The 18,152-nt window shown below is 43.4% G+C and overlaps 1 protein-coding gene across 14 annotated transcripts in view; it reads left to right on the plus strand.

The window, feature by feature from the left end:
* LOC137487301 (uncharacterized) overlaps positions 1-18,152 on the plus strand; it is a 173,377-nt gene that overhangs the window by 36,669 nt on the left and 118,556 nt on the right. For 3 of the 14 annotated variants that reach the window (XM_073926365.1, XM_073926366.1, XM_073926364.1), the window contains 3 exons: positions 11,015-11,170; positions 11,535-11,678; positions 11,819-11,944. In XM_073926365.1, coding sequence (XP_073782466.1) covers positions 11,015-11,170; positions 11,535-11,678; positions 11,819-11,944 — 426 coding nt within the window. Of the gene's footprint in view, positions 1-2,644; positions 2,817-3,127; positions 3,402-3,424; positions 3,539-11,014; positions 11,171-11,534; positions 11,679-11,818; positions 11,945-13,301; positions 13,899-18,152 lie in introns of those variants that run through there. The other 11 variants (XR_012392323.1, XR_012392327.1, XR_012392333.1 and 8 more) reach the window with 8 other exon arrangements.

Consider the following 18,152-nt stretch of genomic DNA (forward strand, 5'->3'; position numbering starts at 1 on the left):
CTTATGCAAAGGAACTAAGTGTTTACATACATTGTTATGATAGGATAATAACTTGATAATATGTTACTCATTCTAACTTCTGACACATATAGCTTCATAGAAGTATTTAACATAAATAATCAGTGCTTTACATATTCAGTTATTCTACACAATCAGTCACTCAGCCTTCTCCTAGTGTTGCTCCTGTGCAGGCATACTCATCTTACACAGACATATCACTGTATTTTTAACACAGGCTGGCATGTTTGCTGCAAACACTACATACATTTTGTGAAGAGAAAATTAACTGCTTTACACTTAGAAAATACTTCATACAGAGAGAATAAAATCTTCTTCACTCACAGCGCGTCACGCAAACACCGCCCACAGAACGTCCCCGAATCAAACGTCACACAACCCGCCCACTTCAGTGGGAATCAGGACAGGCAGATAAAGCACACCATAGAATTATCACGAAACGAAACCATTAAAATGAAGACAACCGAAACAAACAAATGACACGTTACTGTACAGCATTACATGAAATGTCTATACGCACAGACCTGTGTATTTCCATTCATTACATTTTAGTCGCCGACCGACTGTTGGCATTGTGCATCGAGTGCTCTCGCCATTAACGGAGGGACCCAACACAGAGAGCGCACACATCCATAATATAAAGCCACAGAAATTCTCGTTTATAACTCGATATGGCATGTATTTTATAACATCCTCGTTTTGATAGACATCGTGTTAAGTGTTTCCGGCACAAGAGCGAGTAGCCTAATAAAATATAGCCATATTTGTTGCGCTCGGCAGCTATTCACTAAAGCTCTTCATTTAAAGTTTCATTTATAAATTTAACCACATCATATAAAAACATAAACAGTTGTTTGAGGATAAAGAACACATTTTGTGTTTGGACTTTCCCCCGATGCGTTTAAAGCAGCGAGCGCTGCGCAGGACTGAGTGACAGAAAAAAAGGTAGGAAAGATTCTGCTTTCACTCACCCAAATGATGCTCTGTTTGCGCGATTTGATTAATATCATCGCAACCAAATACTTTATAAATAATATTTCAAACCTTCTCCGGTGTTAATTGTTTTTAGAAAATATCGAAAATCTTTTTTTTCCAGACAGGTCTTTGTAAAATGAAAGTTAGGATATAAGTGGCTTTAAAACGGTTTGATTTATGTATTGTATATAGGCTACCTACATATAGCTAGCTTTTGTTTATTTTATATTGGTTTATTTATTTAATGCGATTTATATATATATATATATATATATATATATATATATATATATATATATATATATATATATATCCGATATTTGTAATTCTTTAAATTATATTTCAATATAGCTTAGGCTATTTTATCTAGATATGACACTATATTGTTTAAAGTCTATGAAAGTGGGCATGTAATTTGTTAAGTTTTATGTCTTTCTGTTGTATTTATATTGTGTATTATCTCCAAAATAAATACAGAAAAAAGCCGCTCGCGGCATAACAGAGCTGTGAAGGAGCGCTCTTGCCCGGTCTCACACACACATACAGGCATTTAAACGCGCACAAACAAACATTTTACCCTTGACAAAAACTCTGGAAAACCTTTACTGTCTGCTGTATCTTTAATATGGTGTAAAGATTATTATGCGTTATTGAAACATAAAGGAGAACGCAGCAAAGAACGTCACTATAAATTTAAACTACTTTATTATTTTATGCAGCAGCCTTACATTTTAAAAGGGAAACATAAGGGTGATCATACGCAAAAAGATCCCAGACTATAAGGCTAGATGTTTTCTTTCCCTTATTTCTTTATTTGTTTGGCGCATGTGCTCATGTGCAACCAGAAAACTGCCCGCCTCTCCTTTCACTCCGCCCGAAGCCCCAGCGGGCCCTCCTTGGCCCAAGGCAGGGCCGGAGTGGGACTCTTTTTCAGCCCTGGAGTTTTAAGCCTTAGACCGGCCCACCGCAGTTCACGACTGACTATATTAAAATAAGGTCATTTCCAATTCAGTTTCTAATTACACTATCACGTCTTTTTTTTTTTTTTTTTTTTTTTTGAGAAAACAGCTGCTTTAGAACTTTAAATGTTCAAAAACCCTAACAGTATTATATGTCTTAACAATAAAACTATAATTAAAAAAAAAAAAAAACATACTCAGACAAGAATCAAACCCGGATCGGCAGCGTCGTAATCTAACGTGCTAACCACTGGACCACAACTGTTGTATATGAAGGACTGACTCATCAGTAATATCATCATTAACCTGTAGGCAGAGCAGAGCTGCGGTAAAATAATCAATAAGAAGACTGTAGTCAAGTAAGTAAATAAATTAATTTAAAAAGTGTGACTGCTGAGAGCAACAGATTCTGGAGCTAGGGACACCGGCCCTCGCGGCCAAAAAACGGACCGGCCCACCGGGAATTCTCCCGGTCCTCCCGATTAGCCAAACTGGGCCTGGCCCAAGGTATTTGGCGGGCCTAATAAGGCCGGCCGCTGGCCCCAAGAAAGCCCCGCTTTGGCCCGATTAGGCCCCGGAAATGACAGTGGAAACGCGACTGGCCTTGACTTGCTCGCTTTAGGCGCGATAGTGGAAACGCAGCTAATGACTCCCTGTGCTAATGTCTGTGTCTCTCTGTCTCTCCTCTCTAGCGGACTCCAGCAGTTGACCGATCCTTCACCAGAACTCTCACTCAAACTCACATTCTCCCTGGAGCACCAGAGCACCTATCCACTGAAGAGCACCATATTCATCTCATTTTACGTACTTCACTATATAAATAAATCACCCTCCGGAGACCTGTTTGTAACACCAACGCTTTGTGTATGTGTTTTTCCTCTGACTCGCCACAATAGTCAAAATAAGTTCATGTGGCATAAGTTGTTCAATTATAATTATATGAAGCTAAACAAAAATAACTTTATTTTACAATTTATCTATGGGAGGATTAGAAAGCTCTTGGATTAAATGCAAAATATCTTCATTTGTAGATAATTAATGACAGAATTTCAATTTTTGGGTGAACTAAACCTTTAAGCAGCTGTAAGCCTCACAAATACGTAAAATTAATTGACTGAAAACTGCTTGAACTTTATTAAAACTGTTTGCACTAATATATTGTGTTAACTACACAGAGGCATGCAGCAGTGGCAACGTCAAAAGAAAGCTTCCCCTAAATCGAGACTAAAGGTTACTTTCTTTGGGGAAGCAGGCACAGACTCTGGTGCCCTACGCAAAGACAGTAGCTAACAGGTCATAATAATTTCGAAGAGGAATTTCAGATCAGATTTCTTTAATTACAACGTCATTTCTGTTGTGCAGTAATGTTAGCAGAGATCGAAGACCGATTGTTCATCTGTGGTGCAGACAAAAGAGGAAAGAGTCCCCTCTACAGCATTAACAGCGTAGGTCAGAATTACTTCAGGTGTGCAGTTTTGATTACAGGTTGTGAATCACATGTATTACTGTTGAACTGTTGATGTCACATGCACTAATTTACAGATATTCTTATTTACCTTTCGGGACCTTGAACATGACAGAAGAAGGTGAGGGAACAGACCCCGAAATGCAGACGAGCTAAAGGCCGATATCAAAGCAACTTGGGCTACAATAGTACCTCAACTTTGTCGAAGGCCGATCGCCTCCATATTGAGGACATAATACAGTACATTAACACATTTTTCAGAAGGCCAGCGTGTGTTTAAGATCCGTTTTATTGGTCAAATGAAATATGCTAATTTTGTGAAATACTGGATTTGAGTTTTTTCATGTTTATCCATAATCATTTAAATTGAAACAAAGGATTGAAATACTTCATTTTGTGTGTTGTGAACTAATAACACATAAGTTAAACTTTTTAAAACAAATTATTCCAATTTTTTTGGCACATACCTGTAGTCTGACCTGTCACCTAAAACGTTTTTGCCATGGCAAACCCTACCAGGAGCATCAGCCCCCAAAAACATAGCTGTAGGATCACTCAGGCAGTGTTTCAGACACAATTTTCTTATTGCTCCCTAATCTCAAAATCTGCAAGAGTAGAGGGATTTGACGCGACCGCCATTTTTAAAAGTGAAATCGAATAGGAAGAAAATGGGAAGAAATCCAGAAGTATTGCTTGGAGTTACTAGGAACGTTGTGCACTTGGCTGTATATCTTATCAGGGAAGAGAACGTGACACAAATTTATCATTTCACTGCCTTCTGAGTGACCCAAAGGTCCGTTCTGAATGAACAGTGAAAATAAAAAGGGATGTCAGAGCTCATTTTCAGCTAAGTTAAGGAAAATGCCACTAGTTAGCTAACCTTTCCCAAACACATTTTAGATGCCATTTATCAAACTCGAGTTAATAAAACAGAAATGACTGGCCGTGAAGGTCATCAGTTCACCCACCGCTGTTTACTGAGTGCAAACACAGATGAGGGATCCACTTGATGACTCGAATGATCTTCGTGGCTGCTTCACGCTTCAGTGTTCGTGTGTCTGGGCCCTGTCATACACCCGGTTTAAGGTGTGATGCAACTGTTGTTTGCTAGTTTCAGCTGGACATTTTGACGTTTTGCAGCACGCTGTTTAAATAGCAAATACATTTGCGTACTGCTCTAAAAAAGGAGGTGTGCTGAGGCGCATTGTTGGCACGTTGCTATTTTGAGGAACTAAACTGTTCAATAGACCAGCTGAGAGGAGGTCTAAAGTCCAGCGCAGAGCGAGTCAGTTGTGCATATTGCTTAAACATTGCTTAATACACACAGGATGTGCAGCAATACGCAAATATCTTTACCAATATTATTTATTATATGCAGATTATATTTGTTTTATTAAAAACCAGCTTCGATTTGCCCACCTGTCAACTCACCGGGTTACATAGGCTGAAGCAGGCAAGCCCCCACAGTGTTTACCTGCTGCCATGAACTGAAGTCTAGGAGTTCTTGAGTATGTTACTCTTAAACAGCTGAAAGATTGAAGGTTCAGGCGTTCATAAGTGGACCACTCCCTGCAAGAGGGACAAATATGTTTTCACGGCTTCTTGGTCTAAATGTATGGCTACAGAAAACATGTAACAAGAAAGGACTGAATTTCATCGACAACTTCAATCTCTTCTGGAACCAAAGACAGCTGTTTACATCAGACGGCCTTCATCCAAACAAACTTGGTGCAAAAGTGCTAAAGGACAATATTTTTTTCTCCCTCAATCATCCATCAGCTGTGTGTGCCACTGAACTGAATTGTACACACACACCTAGCAAATGTCCAGATGACCACAGGACTTCAAATCAGCTCCTGAGTGGACTTGTGGCTGACGAATCACCCAAGGACAGTGATAATGCCACACAGCCAACACACCCAATGTTGATAGGGACACTATCAGTTGCCCTCTGCTCAACACAGGCAGACTGTGACGCATCAGAACAGCATCAAGTCTCGTCACTCAAAAATGATCCTCAGGAAAACATATTTCTGCAGACAGAATCTCCAGATGCACAGCCTCTGTCACCGGACACGTTCTCATTGTCACAATGTTCACCACTCTTGGGTTTTTCAAAAAAGATGGAGGAACTGGTGTATGCTGGAACTAAACTTTCACACTCCATTGCCGCAAGCCCCCAGTTACCAACCAAAAAGCGGCCTGCTCCACAACCACCTATGAGCCCACCTGGAAGAGCCCTCCGATCACACCGCCAGGGCCCAAACAACAACGCCCCATCTTCAGCTGGTGAACACAAGAGCTCTCTGTGATGTGTGTCGGGGGCCTGCTTAGATAACAGTGTCTTTATCAAATGTTTTCAGAACAAGCAGGAACCCAGTGTGTCTGCAGCTTTCTCTAAGCAGATATGTGTTGTGTTAAGTGACAGAAAACCAAAGACTTCATCAGGCCGTTTAGCAAATCATTCAAATCTGGTGTCTATTAAATGTAGATCTGAGACTACTATAGAAAAAACAGCTAAAACTGTTAAGTTAGCGCTTTTAAACGTCAGATCACTCAATAATAAGTCACTTTTAGTCAATGATTTTATCAACACAAATAGCCTTGATTTTATGCTTTTAACTGAAACTTGGCTAGATGACAGTTGTAGCGCAGCAGTTCTAAATGAAGCAGCTCCTTTAAACTTTGACTTTTTGAGTGTTTGCAGAGCTAATAGGAGAGGTGGAGGCATCGCTGCCCTGTTTAAAGATGTGTATGAATGTAAACAAGTGTCATTTGGTGACTATTTTTCTTTTGAATATCTGAGTATAGCACTAAAAGGGTCTCCACGCATCTTACTGATCATTATCTACAGACCTCCAAAATATTCTCCAGCTTTTATTGATGATTTTACAGAGCTGTTATCAATAGTAACATCTGAATATGATTATTTTAGTATTGCTGGGGATTTTAATATTCACACTGATAATCCAGAAATCAATGCTGTAAAAGAACTGATGACTGTTTTTAACACTTTTGATCTGACTCAGCATGTTCAAGGACCCACACACAATCGTGGACACACCCTTGATCTACTTATAACTAAGGGTTTACACATTTCATCGACTGTTGTTAAGGATGTGGCACTATCTGATCATTTCTGTATCTTTTTTGATATATTGATCACTCCAGCTATTAAAGACAGATCTGTCTCTGTCAGAAAGAGATGCATAAATGAGAACACCAGTGAGCAGTTTATGAAGGCCATATCACTAGCACCAAGTATATCTGCAGATTCTGTTGATTCTCTCCTTGATTTGTTTAATTCTAAAATTGAGAATGTCATAAATGACATCGCTCCTGTTAAAGTCAAGAAGATGACTGGCAGGCAAAAGGGATCTTGGACAAGGTCACCGAGAGTACAAATGATGAAAAGACAGTGCAGAAAAGCTGAGCGTATGTGGAGAAAGACGAAACTAGTAGTCCATTATAACATCTATAAAGACAGTCTTCATGCCTTTAATATGGAACTAAACACTGCTAGACAGACTTTCTTTTCAAGCCTTATAAACAGCAACTTAAATAATGCTCGCACACTCTTTGCAACGATAGAGAGACTCACAAACCCCCCCAGTCAGATTCCAAGTGAGCTCCTCTCTGAAAGCAAATGTAATGAGTTTGCTCATTTCTTCACTGATAAGATCAATAATATCAGAAAGGCAATCAGCTCATCCAATCAGTCAAGTTGTGTCGATATCAAACAAGCTCAACCACAACTTGAGAAGTCAGACATTATGTCTGATTTCATGGCAATTAACGGCAAAATCTTAGAAGAAATTGTGCAAGTTATGAAAACATCAACCTGCAGTCTTGACACGCTCCCCATATCATTCTTCAAAACGGTGTTTTCCTGTTTAGACATGGATCTTCTAAAAGTGGTAAATGCTTCACTTCTATCAGGGATTTTTCCAACCTCACTTAAAACTGCAGTTGTTAAACCCCTCTTGAAGAAGAGCAACCTGGATAACACCCTATTGAGCAATTACAGGCCAATCTCAAATCCCCCTTTCATTGGCAAAATCATTGAAAAAGTTGTTTTTAACCAGGTTAACAAGTTCTTAAACTTCAGGGGGTGTTTAGACAATTTTCAATCTGGTTTCAGAGCACATCACAGTACAGAGAGCGCTCTTATAAAGATAATCAATGATATACGCCTAAATACAGATTCAGGTAAAATAACAGTGCTGGTATTGTTGGATCTCAGTGCTGCATTTGACACTGTCGATCACAGCATACTTCTGGATAGGCTGGAAAACTGGGTTGGGCTGTCTGGCACAGTCCTCAAATGGTTTAGATCTTACCTTGAAGGGAGAGGTTACCATGTCAGTATAGGTGACCACAAGTCGAGGTGGACACCCATGACATGTGGAGTCCCACAAGGCTCGATTCTGGCACCTCTGCTGTTCAACCTTTACATGCTCCCTCTAAGCCAAATAATAAGAAAGAACCAAATCTCCTACCACAGCTATGCTGATGACACTCAGATCTACCTAGCCTTACAGCCTAATGACTACAGCCCCATTGACACCCTCTGCCAATGCATTGATGAAATGAGCAATTGGATGTGCCAAAACTTTCTTCAGTTAAACAAAGAGAAAACTGAGATGATTGTGTTTGGAAACAAAGATGAGGTTCTCAAGGTAAATGCGTACCTTGGCACTAAAGGTCAAACAACAAAAAATAAGGTCAAGAATCTTGGTGTGACTCTGGAGTCAGATCTGAGTTTCAACAGTCATGTCAAAGCAGTCAGTAAATCAGCATACTATCATCTCAAAAACATAGCAAGAATCAGATGCTTTGTTTCTAGTGAAGATTTAGAAAAACTTGTTCATGCTTTTATCAGCAGCAGGGTGGATTACTGTAATGGACTCCTCACTGGTCTTCCTAAAAAGACAGTCAGACAGTTGCAGCTCATCCAGAACGCTGCAGCCAGAATTCTGACCAGAACCAGAAAATCAGAGCACATCACACCTGTCCTCAGGTCTCTACACTGGCTGCCAGTTACATTCAGAATAGATTTTAAAGTATTACTACTGGTCTATAAATCACTAAATGGCCTAGGACCTAAATACATCACAGATATGCTCACTCAATACAAACCTAACAGATCACTCAGATCATTAGGATCATATAAACTAGAAGTTCCAAGAGTTCAGTCAAAGCAGGGTGAATCGGCTTTTAGCCACTATGCCCCTCGCTGCTGGAATCAGCTTCCAGAAATGATCAGATGTGCTCCAACATTAGGCACATTCAGATCAAGACTGAAAACACATCTGTTTAGCTGTGCATTTACTGAATGAGCACTGTGCTGCGTCCGACAAATTGCACTATTATGTTTTTCTCTTCTTCTTCATTCTTTTATATCACATTTTACCTGTTTTTATGTTTTGTTTTTATGCATTTTTATTATTGTTTTTATTTTTATTTTACTTGTTTCTTTTATTCTTGTTTATGTAAAGCACTTTGAATTGCCATTGTGTATGAAATGTGCTATATAAATAAACTTGCCTTGCCTTGCCTTGCCTAAAGAGACTGTGATGTTGTTTGATGCCTAATCTGCTTTTAATGGGTTACATTAAACTCACTGAATGATATTAAAGTGATGTTTACACACTATTTCTGCATTTTGAAATATCAGCAACAGCTTGAGGTTTGTGTTGTCAATGCAATGTTTACAGTTCTGGTCTTATACTTCTGGGTTTCTTCCCACTGCAGCCTCGCTTTGGTTCTTCAAAATGGTGACTGCGTGAAATAAGCGTATGGCAAAAATCGTATTAGCAGTGTGGTGCAAAATGTCTTTATTTATAGTGCCCTGACCTTTTAATAGCAGGGGAACTGCTATAGAATGGCTCGTACCATCACAACGGTCAAGTATGTTTGACATGCTTTTCTCTCTATTTGCCACTTGCTTTTCTTTTCTTTTGCTGCCTGCTGTTCATTCAATCAACAAATTGCAACCAGTCAAGCACCAAAATCAACTTTCACTTCAAGTTGAGCTAAACCCTCTTTCGCTTGTATGAAACGCGCACTGTCATTGGACAGAAAGAAAACCACAGCTGATTAAAGCGGGAGTTTAAAGATCAGCAAAGCGACTCAGATGACAGGGACTCATTAGCTTTAGCTGATTTCAGTTGTAGAATTTCTCATCTGGGTTATCACTGTCTGTAGAGAAACGTTTTGCAGTTGAGGGGTGACGTTACTGCTGTCTGAATGTCCATCATCATCAGTCAGTCAAGTAGTCTTTATACATTTCCCGAAGGCGATTTGGTTGCAGCATACACGCATGTCACACATAATACTCAAAGCACATAATACAATACAAAATTCTACCCTAAATTCAAAAACGTTACAGCTGAGGGGATGAATGAAAGTTTAAACTGATTTGTTTTACTAATAGGAGTTCTGTATCGATTACTTAAAGGGAGAAGTGGCTATTTAAAATATTTTGAATGTTTTATATTTTGTTACAGACATACAGTGTCATCCTGCAACTGTTTTCAGCATATGAAATGTCCCAAACCCTATTCTGAACTTTCAGAAATGGGGGGAAAATTTTGTTTTTACTCTCTGGTAGTCATGTTGCTATGTTATATATGCATTCAAAAACATTCAGGAAAGGGTTTTATGTAAATTCAGACCACGAGTCCACATATATGGACACCATGTTTCTCTAAAAGTACATCATATCAAAAGATGATACTTAGATTTTTATTCTAATTAGGTTCCATTAAGCCCAAATAGCAAAGAGAAATAAAAAAATGCATGTAAAAAACATCTTGGCCCTTAAGAGGATATCATATATAATTTAAAAAAAAGAGTTAAAGTTTTAAATGAAAAAAATGTGGTCTTTTGTCATTTATTGAGAAAATAAACTGGCAAGCACATTGAACTTTCCTCAGTCAAAATTTGTCCTTCTAAAACATAATAATATTAATAATGCAGAGCTTCACTTTTTGAAGGTTTATGGATAACAAAAATAGCCCAATTAGTATTAATATTACCTTGAACATGGGCCGCTTTTGGCTTCAAAACCTTCATAGTGTTTTTTTTCTTCTTCAAGAATAAGGTCCAAGATTCAGAATAAACGTTGGGCTACTTGTAGTGAAAGATGACTTCACTTTTGTCATATTGTATGTTGTCTTGCTGGATGAGGATGTTTGACTCATGAAAAATATTAGTTTGCATACTGATTAGCTGAAGTCACACTGATGTGACGTCAACAGATGATTCGGCTTTTTTCAACAGGTTATTTTCACAATTTATGATGGTGTAGGAGCCAAAATAGGACAAATGAGGTTATGTATAGGACAAATTCTGTACTATCCCCTCCCCCCACACTCTGGCTACGGGCCTGAAATATGACAGAAGCATGAAATTATTTACAAACTTGCTGCTGTAAATCTGAGTGTTTGATATTTATAATCTGCACCGCTAAGAACTTAATTTGACTATTTAAAAGGTGATTTTTTCTCAATGTTAGGATTTTTTTATGAAATATTGACAATAAAAATCAAGATTGAGATTTAGAGTTTATTGTTCGTTGTGTTTTAATCCACAGTAGGAGGAAGAGGAGTGAAGAGGAAAGCGGATGATGATTTTCACAGTATTTTAGGTGAAGGCAAACCATACGCTCTGCGGAAACGCATCAGAGTTGCAGAGCTGGAGAACACAAGAGACACAGAGATGAGCAGCTATCAAGAGAAAACCAGCTCAGGTGTGTCTCCATCAAAACTTGTACAGCTTCAGCACCATACATTTATCACCACTGAAGATTCTGAAACATGAAGCAGGGTGCAAAGTGTTTCACTCAGTTAGCTGCTAAATCCAGTGAGCATGCGGAGATTTTGGCCACTAGGCAACAATACAGTGTCTGGATCAAAGTGATTGATTTATCTATTATGGCCAAAATCAATACAATATTATATTATGATCATGCTCCATCAAGTTGAACACTTTCTACTGTAAACATGTCAGAACTCAAATGTTGATTTGAACTTAATTCGGGCACTTTAAAGGGGATTTTCTCAATCTTTATATTCTGAAGAGTGTATTGTTCATTGTGTTGTCATCCACATTAGGAGGAAGAGGAGTGAAGCGGAAAGCGGATGATGATTTTCACAGTGTTTTAGGTGAAGGTAAACCTTATGCACTGCGCAAACGCATCAAAGTTGCTGAGCTGGAGAACACAAGAGTGGACGCCGACACAGAGGCGTCCAGCTCAGGTCAGTCCACTCTTTATGACTGGAGAAATACTGGAAAACTGGAGCACTGCTGCCATTCGTTAAATCCCAGAGTAAAATAAATGCCAATTAATGAAATAATCGATTATTAATAATTCATTATTGACTGTAATCCACATCAGGAGGAAGAGGAGTGAAGAGGAAAGCGGATGATGATTTTCACAGTGTTTTAGGTGAAGGTAAACCTTATGCACTGCGGAAACGCATCAGAGCTGCTGAGACGTCCAGCGATGAGAACAGCAGCTCAGGTCAGTCTCCCGTTACAGAATCACACTTTTCTACAGTTTCATCACTTAAAATTCATAATACAGAGGCAAGCTGCAACTCTTAGCTGCTGACCGAGGGTGCGTCTCGCTATTAGTTTTACTCGATCTTAGTGCGGGATTTGATACCATTGACCACAATATCCTCATAAATCGCTTAAAGTCTACAGGTGTCCAGGGACAGGCTCTACAATGGTTTAAGTCATACTTAACTGACCGCTACCAGTTTGTGAATCTTAATGGACAGCCTTCACAAATCTGCCCAGTAAAGTATGGGGTGCCTCAAGGATCAGTTTTAGGCCCTTTACTGTTTATAATTTACATGCTACCTCTGGGAGACATTATTAGAAGACATGGGATCAGCTTTCACTGCTATGCAGATGATACTCAATTATATATTTCAACTAAACCTGACGAGACGTCTGAACTTTCTAAACTAACTGAGTGTATCAAAGACATCAAAGACTGGATGACCAACAATTTTCTTCTCTTAAACTCCGACAAAACAGAATTATTACTTATTGGGCCTAAATCTTGCACACAGCAGATCTCGCAACTCAATTTACAATTAGAGGGATACAAAGTTAGCTTTAGCTCTACTATAAAAGATTTGGGTGTCATATTAGACAGCAATCTAACTTTTAAAAACCATATATCCCATGTCACAAAAACTGCCTTCTTTCATCTGAGAAATATCGCTAAATTACGAAATATGCTATCCATCTCAGATGCAGAAAAGCTAGTCCATGCTTTTATGACTTCGTGACTGGATTACTGTAATGCTCTATTTGCTGGCTGCCCAGCATCCTCTATTAACAAACTTCAATTAGTACAAAATGCAGCAGCCAGAGTTCTGACCAGGTCTAGAAAATATGATCATATCACCCCAATTTTATCCTCCTTACACTGGCTGCCTGTTAAGTTTCGTATTGAATTTAAAATATTACTTCTCACCTATAAAGCTCTAAATAATCTAGCTCCTGTTTATCTAACCAACCTTCTGTCTCGCTACGAACCAACTTGCTCTTTAAGATCTCAAAATTCAGGGCTTCTGGTAGTACCTAGAATAGCAAAATCAAGTAAAGGAGGTCGAGCCTTCTCTTTCATGGCTCCTACACTCTGGAATAGCCTTCCTGATAACGTCCGAGGCTCAGACACACTCTCCCAGTTCAAAACTAGATTAAAGACCTATCTGTTTAGTAAAGCATACACTCAATGCATCACCTAGCGGGTTCCACACTGGCTTCTGCATCTTGCTTAAATACACTATGAACAGCAGCTACGCTAATTATTCTCTTTATTCTCTATTTTCACCTGGGGATACTCATCCCGAGGTCCTCAGATTAGGCGGAGTCACTGATTGGATCCAAGACCAGCGACGTGATGATCCCAAGGATTCCATATCTGGGACCAGGCCATATCCTGAGCTGCTGGTGCGCTGATGGTCGTAGGGAGTGGAGAACATGTGTCTGATTCCAGCGACGCTCCAGGGACAGACGAGTCTTCATTGAAGCCATCTTCCAGCATAAACCACGGCGAATGAAGTTCTGCACAAGACTTTTGGCCAGTGGAGAAATTAAAATGGTCGTGCCCAACTGAGTCTGGTTCTCTCAAGGTTTTTTTTCTTCACTCCCATCAGGTGAAGTTTTTTTTCCCTCTCCGCTGTCGCCACTGCCTCGCATGGTTCAGGATTGGTAGAGCTACGCATCGATGAATTTGCTCTTCAGTGTTTGAACTCTCAGTAATGATTATATCACACTGAACTGAGCTAAACTGAACTGAACTGAACTTAAACACTAAAACCTGAACCACACTGTTCCAGTTACTGAACCACACTGTTCCAGTTACTATGACCATTTATGTGAAGCTGCTTTGACACAATCTACATTGTAAAAGCGCTATACAAATAAAGCTGAATTGAATTGAATTGGCAGAAATACACGGTATGTGTGAAAATTATCCACTTTTATTTGTGCCAAAAAATCATTCAAATAGGGCGACACGGTGGTGCTGTGGGTAGCATGTTCTCCTCACAGATAGAAGGTCGCTGGTTTGAACCTCGGCTGGGGCAGTTGGTGTTTCTGTGTGGAGTTTGCATGTTCTCCCCATGTTGGCATGGGTTCCCCCACAGTCCAAACTATTTTCTACAATGTAGATTGTGTCAAAGCAGCTTAACATAGAAGTTGTAGTAAATTGAAACTGTCAGTCCAGTTTTCAGAGTTGAAAACAAACGTGAAAAAGCTTCATTACTGGCATAAAAAATAAATGATTCTTAAGATTAGGAGTGTATTGTTCATTGTGTTGTCATCCACATTAGGAGGAAGAGGAGTGAAGCGGAAAGCAGATGATGCTTTTCAGAGTGTTTCTGGTGGAGGTAAACCATCTGCCCACCGGAAACGCATCAGAGTTGCTGAGCTGGAGAACACAAGTGTAGACGCCGACACAGAGGCGTCCAGCTCAGGTCAGTCCACTCTTAATGACTGGAAAACTGGAGCACTGCTGCCATTTGTTGAATCCCAGAGTAAAATAAATGGCAATATTGAAATAATCGATTATTAATAATTCATTATTGACTGTAATCCACATCAGGAGGAAGAGGAGTGAAGAGGAAAGCGGATGATGATTTGCAGAGTGATTCTGATGGAGTCAAACCATACGCTCTGCGCAAACGCATCAAAGCTGCAGAGACGTCCAGCGATGAGAACAGCCGCTCAGGTCAGTCTACCGTTACTCTTCTACAGTTGTATGAGCATATATATGTCAGCTTAAAGGCACAGTGCACGACGACACAAAGCAGCAGAGCTTTTATTATGCCACAGTCCAGCGCGTCTGTGTCAGGGTTCTGCCACTTTGGTCTTGTAAATTCTTGTTTTGGTGGCAGAGCTCTGACACTACTCAATGTCTGGTCCTGTCTCTGTGTGCGCGCGCGCCGTCGTGGGTGTACGCAGAGTGTGCGCGCTGCCACATGATGTGGCCACGCACGCTCTGCGTCCCTCAGACGCGCGCGCTCTTGTACTAGTGTTTGTGTTTGTTCTGTCAGCAGCGCACTGCTTCATTCTCGGCGCCTCCGTCTAGTTGGTTTCAGTTTTGGTTGGCGCTGAGATGAAGCATGCGCGTTGCTTATGTGTGAGCGCACGGTAAGGTGTTTATCTATCGTGTGCTCGTGTCTTGCGTCTTTTGTCAAAGCACGTGGCTCGGTGTTTACATTGTGGTCACGTGCTTTTGTCGTGTGCTTCAGTGTTGTGTTATGTGAGCGCATGGCTTGTATTGTCTCTCTGTGTCATGCGCTCTCCCGTCTATTGTCTAGTCCCACCCTCCTTGTCAACCCATTATTAGTTAATTGTGTTCACCTGTGTGTCAATTTACTTTTTTGCTTTATAATCCCCCTCATGTTTTCAGTCCTTTGCCAGTTCGTTGTCTACACTCCCCGTGTTCCTGATCCAGTCTTGCCTTGTTCTTGTTGAGCCAAGTTTGTGTGTTTTGTTAATGTTTTCCCCCTCGGGGTAGTTTTGTTTTGCTTTTTATTTTTATTTTATTATTAATAAATACCCATTGTTTCTTTGCACTTGAGTCCTCGCTCCTTTTCCCCACCACAACCGTGACAGTACGAACTGGCCATAACAGAGGACTCAGCAGAAATATGGGTATCTTCCTTTTCCCATCTCCCAGTTCACGTCCCTCTGCATGCCAGCAGAAGGAACGTTTGGGCAAACTCTTTGGTCTTCATCAAGGGGAATCTTCAGTCAAGGAGTTTGCCTACCAGTTTGTCTACGCAGCAGAGGGGCTTGAGTTTACCACCACAGCACTGAAGGAGGCTTTCAATGCTGGACTCAACAGCCCCCTTCAGGCCTGGGAGATGGGGATGCTGGGGATACTGTCATTCTGGCAGTTTGTGAGCTATTTGTACCACAGCCAGGGAGACGGTGGCCTGCCTCCCCTTGGCCCACCGCCAATCCCGCTCACAGACTGCCAAATCCCCAGTCCTCCGATGACCCACCAACGGAGACGGAGGAGGAAGAACGGGCCCTCCTCACCTGTCACCCACCTAGAGGTGACTGAACCCACTGCAGCCCATCCAGCAACCACCCTGGCGGCAGCAACATCCCTCGAGGTGCCCGAAACAGACACTGCAACACTTTCAGAGGTAGTGGAGTGCCCAGCAGTGTCTGAAGAGGTGGCCAGCTTCCCGCCACCAAAAATAAGGAAGCGTAGGAGGAGAAAGGGCTCCTCCACCATACTGGCTCCAGCCCCTGAGCGCCCTCCAGTGTCTGCTCCAGCCCCTGAGCGCCCTCCAGTGTCTGCTCCAGCCCCTGAGCGCCCTCCAGTGTCTGCTCCAGCCCCTGAGCGCCCTCCAGTGTCGGCTCCAGCCCCTGAGCGCCCTCCAGTGTCGGCTCCAGCCCCTGAGCGCCCTCCAGTGTCGGCTCCAGCCCCTGAGCGCCCTCCAGTGTCGGCTCCAGCCCCTGAGCGCCCTCCAGTGTCGGCTCCAGCCCCAGAGCGCCCTCCAGTGTCGGCTCCAGCCCCAGAGCGCCCTCCAGTGTCGGCTCCAGCCCCAGAGCGCCCTCCAGTGTCGGCTCCAGCCCCAGAGCGCCCTCCAGTGTCGGCTCCAGCCCCAGAGCGCCCTCCAGTGTCGGCTCCAGCCCCAGAGCGCCCTCCAGTGTCGGCTCCAGCCCCAGAGCGCCCTCCAGTGTCGGCTCCAGCCCCAGAGCGCCCTCCAGTGTCGGCTCCAGCCCCAGAGCGCAGCTCAGTGCCGGTCCCAGTCCGGCTCCTTGCCCTGCCGGCGCCATCCAGACGTCTTGCCCTGCCGGCTTCAGCCCGGCTCCTTGCCCTGCCGGCACCACCCAGACGTCTTTCCCTGCCGGCACCACCCAGACGTCTAGCCCTGCCGGCACCAGCCCGGCTCCTTGCCCTGCCGACACCACCCAGACGCCTTGCCCTGCCGGCGCCACCCAGACGCCTTGCCCAGCCGGCCCCAGCCCGGCCCCTTGCCCTGCCGGCGCCACCCAGATGTCTCGCCCTGCCGGCGCCACCCAGACGTCTCGCCCTGCCGGCGCCACCCAGACGTCTCGCCCTGCCGGCGCCACCCAGACGTCTCGCCCTGCCGGCGCCACCCAGACGTCTCGCCCTGCCGGCGCCACCCAGACGTCTCGCCCTGCCGGCGCCACCCAGACGTCTCGCCCTGCCGGCGCCACTCAGACGTCTCGCCCAGCTAGCCCCAGCTCGGCGCCCTGCCCTGCCGGCCCCATCCAGACGTCTCGTCCTGCCGGTCCCAGCCCGGCGCCCTGCCCTGCCGGCTCCCCTCTGGTCTCCAGCCCAGCCGGCTCCCCACAGGCCTCCAGCCCAGCCGGCTCCCCACCGACCTCCTGCCTTGTCTCCCCTGATAGACTCTCCCTGGGTCGTCCCTCCTGCTCCTCCCTGGTGTTCCCTCCCTGCACCCTGGACGGACCCTCCGGCTCCACCCTGGCTCCCTGCTGGGGCCCCCGACCCACTGAATCCACCCTGGACTGTCCCTCCTGATCCTCCCTGGTCTTGCCCTCCCATCCCTCCCTTGTTTGTCTTGTTGGGTCTGGCTTGGCTTCCCTCCCTTCCTTCATGTCGTCTTGCCTGTTCACCTCCCTGTCTTGTGTCTGTTGATGTTGCCTGTTTTGTTGTCTTGTAGTGTTTCTTGTCTGTCTTGTACCTTGTTGGATGTTCCCTTTAGGGACGCCAGGTGGCGTCCCTTTTGGGGGGGGCTAGTGTCAGGGTTCTGCCACTTTGGTCTTGTAAATTCTTGTTTTGGTGGCAGAGCTCTGACACTACTCAATGTCTGGTCCTGTCTCTGTGTGCGCGCGCGCCGTCGTGGGTGTACGCAGAGTGTGCGCGCTGCCACATGATGTGGCCACGCACGCTCTGCGTCCCTCAGACGCGCGCGCTCTTGTACTAGTGTTTGTGTTTGTTCTGTCAGCAGCGCACTGCTTTATTCTCGGCGCCTCCGTCTAGTTGGTTTCAGTTTTGGTTGGCGCTGAGATGAAGCATGCGCGTTGCTTATGTGTGAGCGCACGGTAAGGTGTTTATCTATCGTGTGCTCGTGTCTTGCGTCTTTTGTCAAAGCACGTGGCTCGGTGTTTACATTGTGGTCACGTGCTTTTGTCGTGTGCTTCAGTGTTGTGTTATGTGAGCGCATGGCTTGTATTGTCTCTCTGTGTCATGCGCTCTC

Source organism: Danio rerio, chromosome 16 (assembly GCF_049306965.1).
Source record: "Danio rerio strain Tuebingen ecotype United States chromosome 16, GRCz12tu, whole genome shotgun sequence".
NCBI classification, from domain to species: domain Eukaryota; kingdom Metazoa; phylum Chordata; class Actinopteri; order Cypriniformes; family Danionidae; genus Danio; species Danio rerio.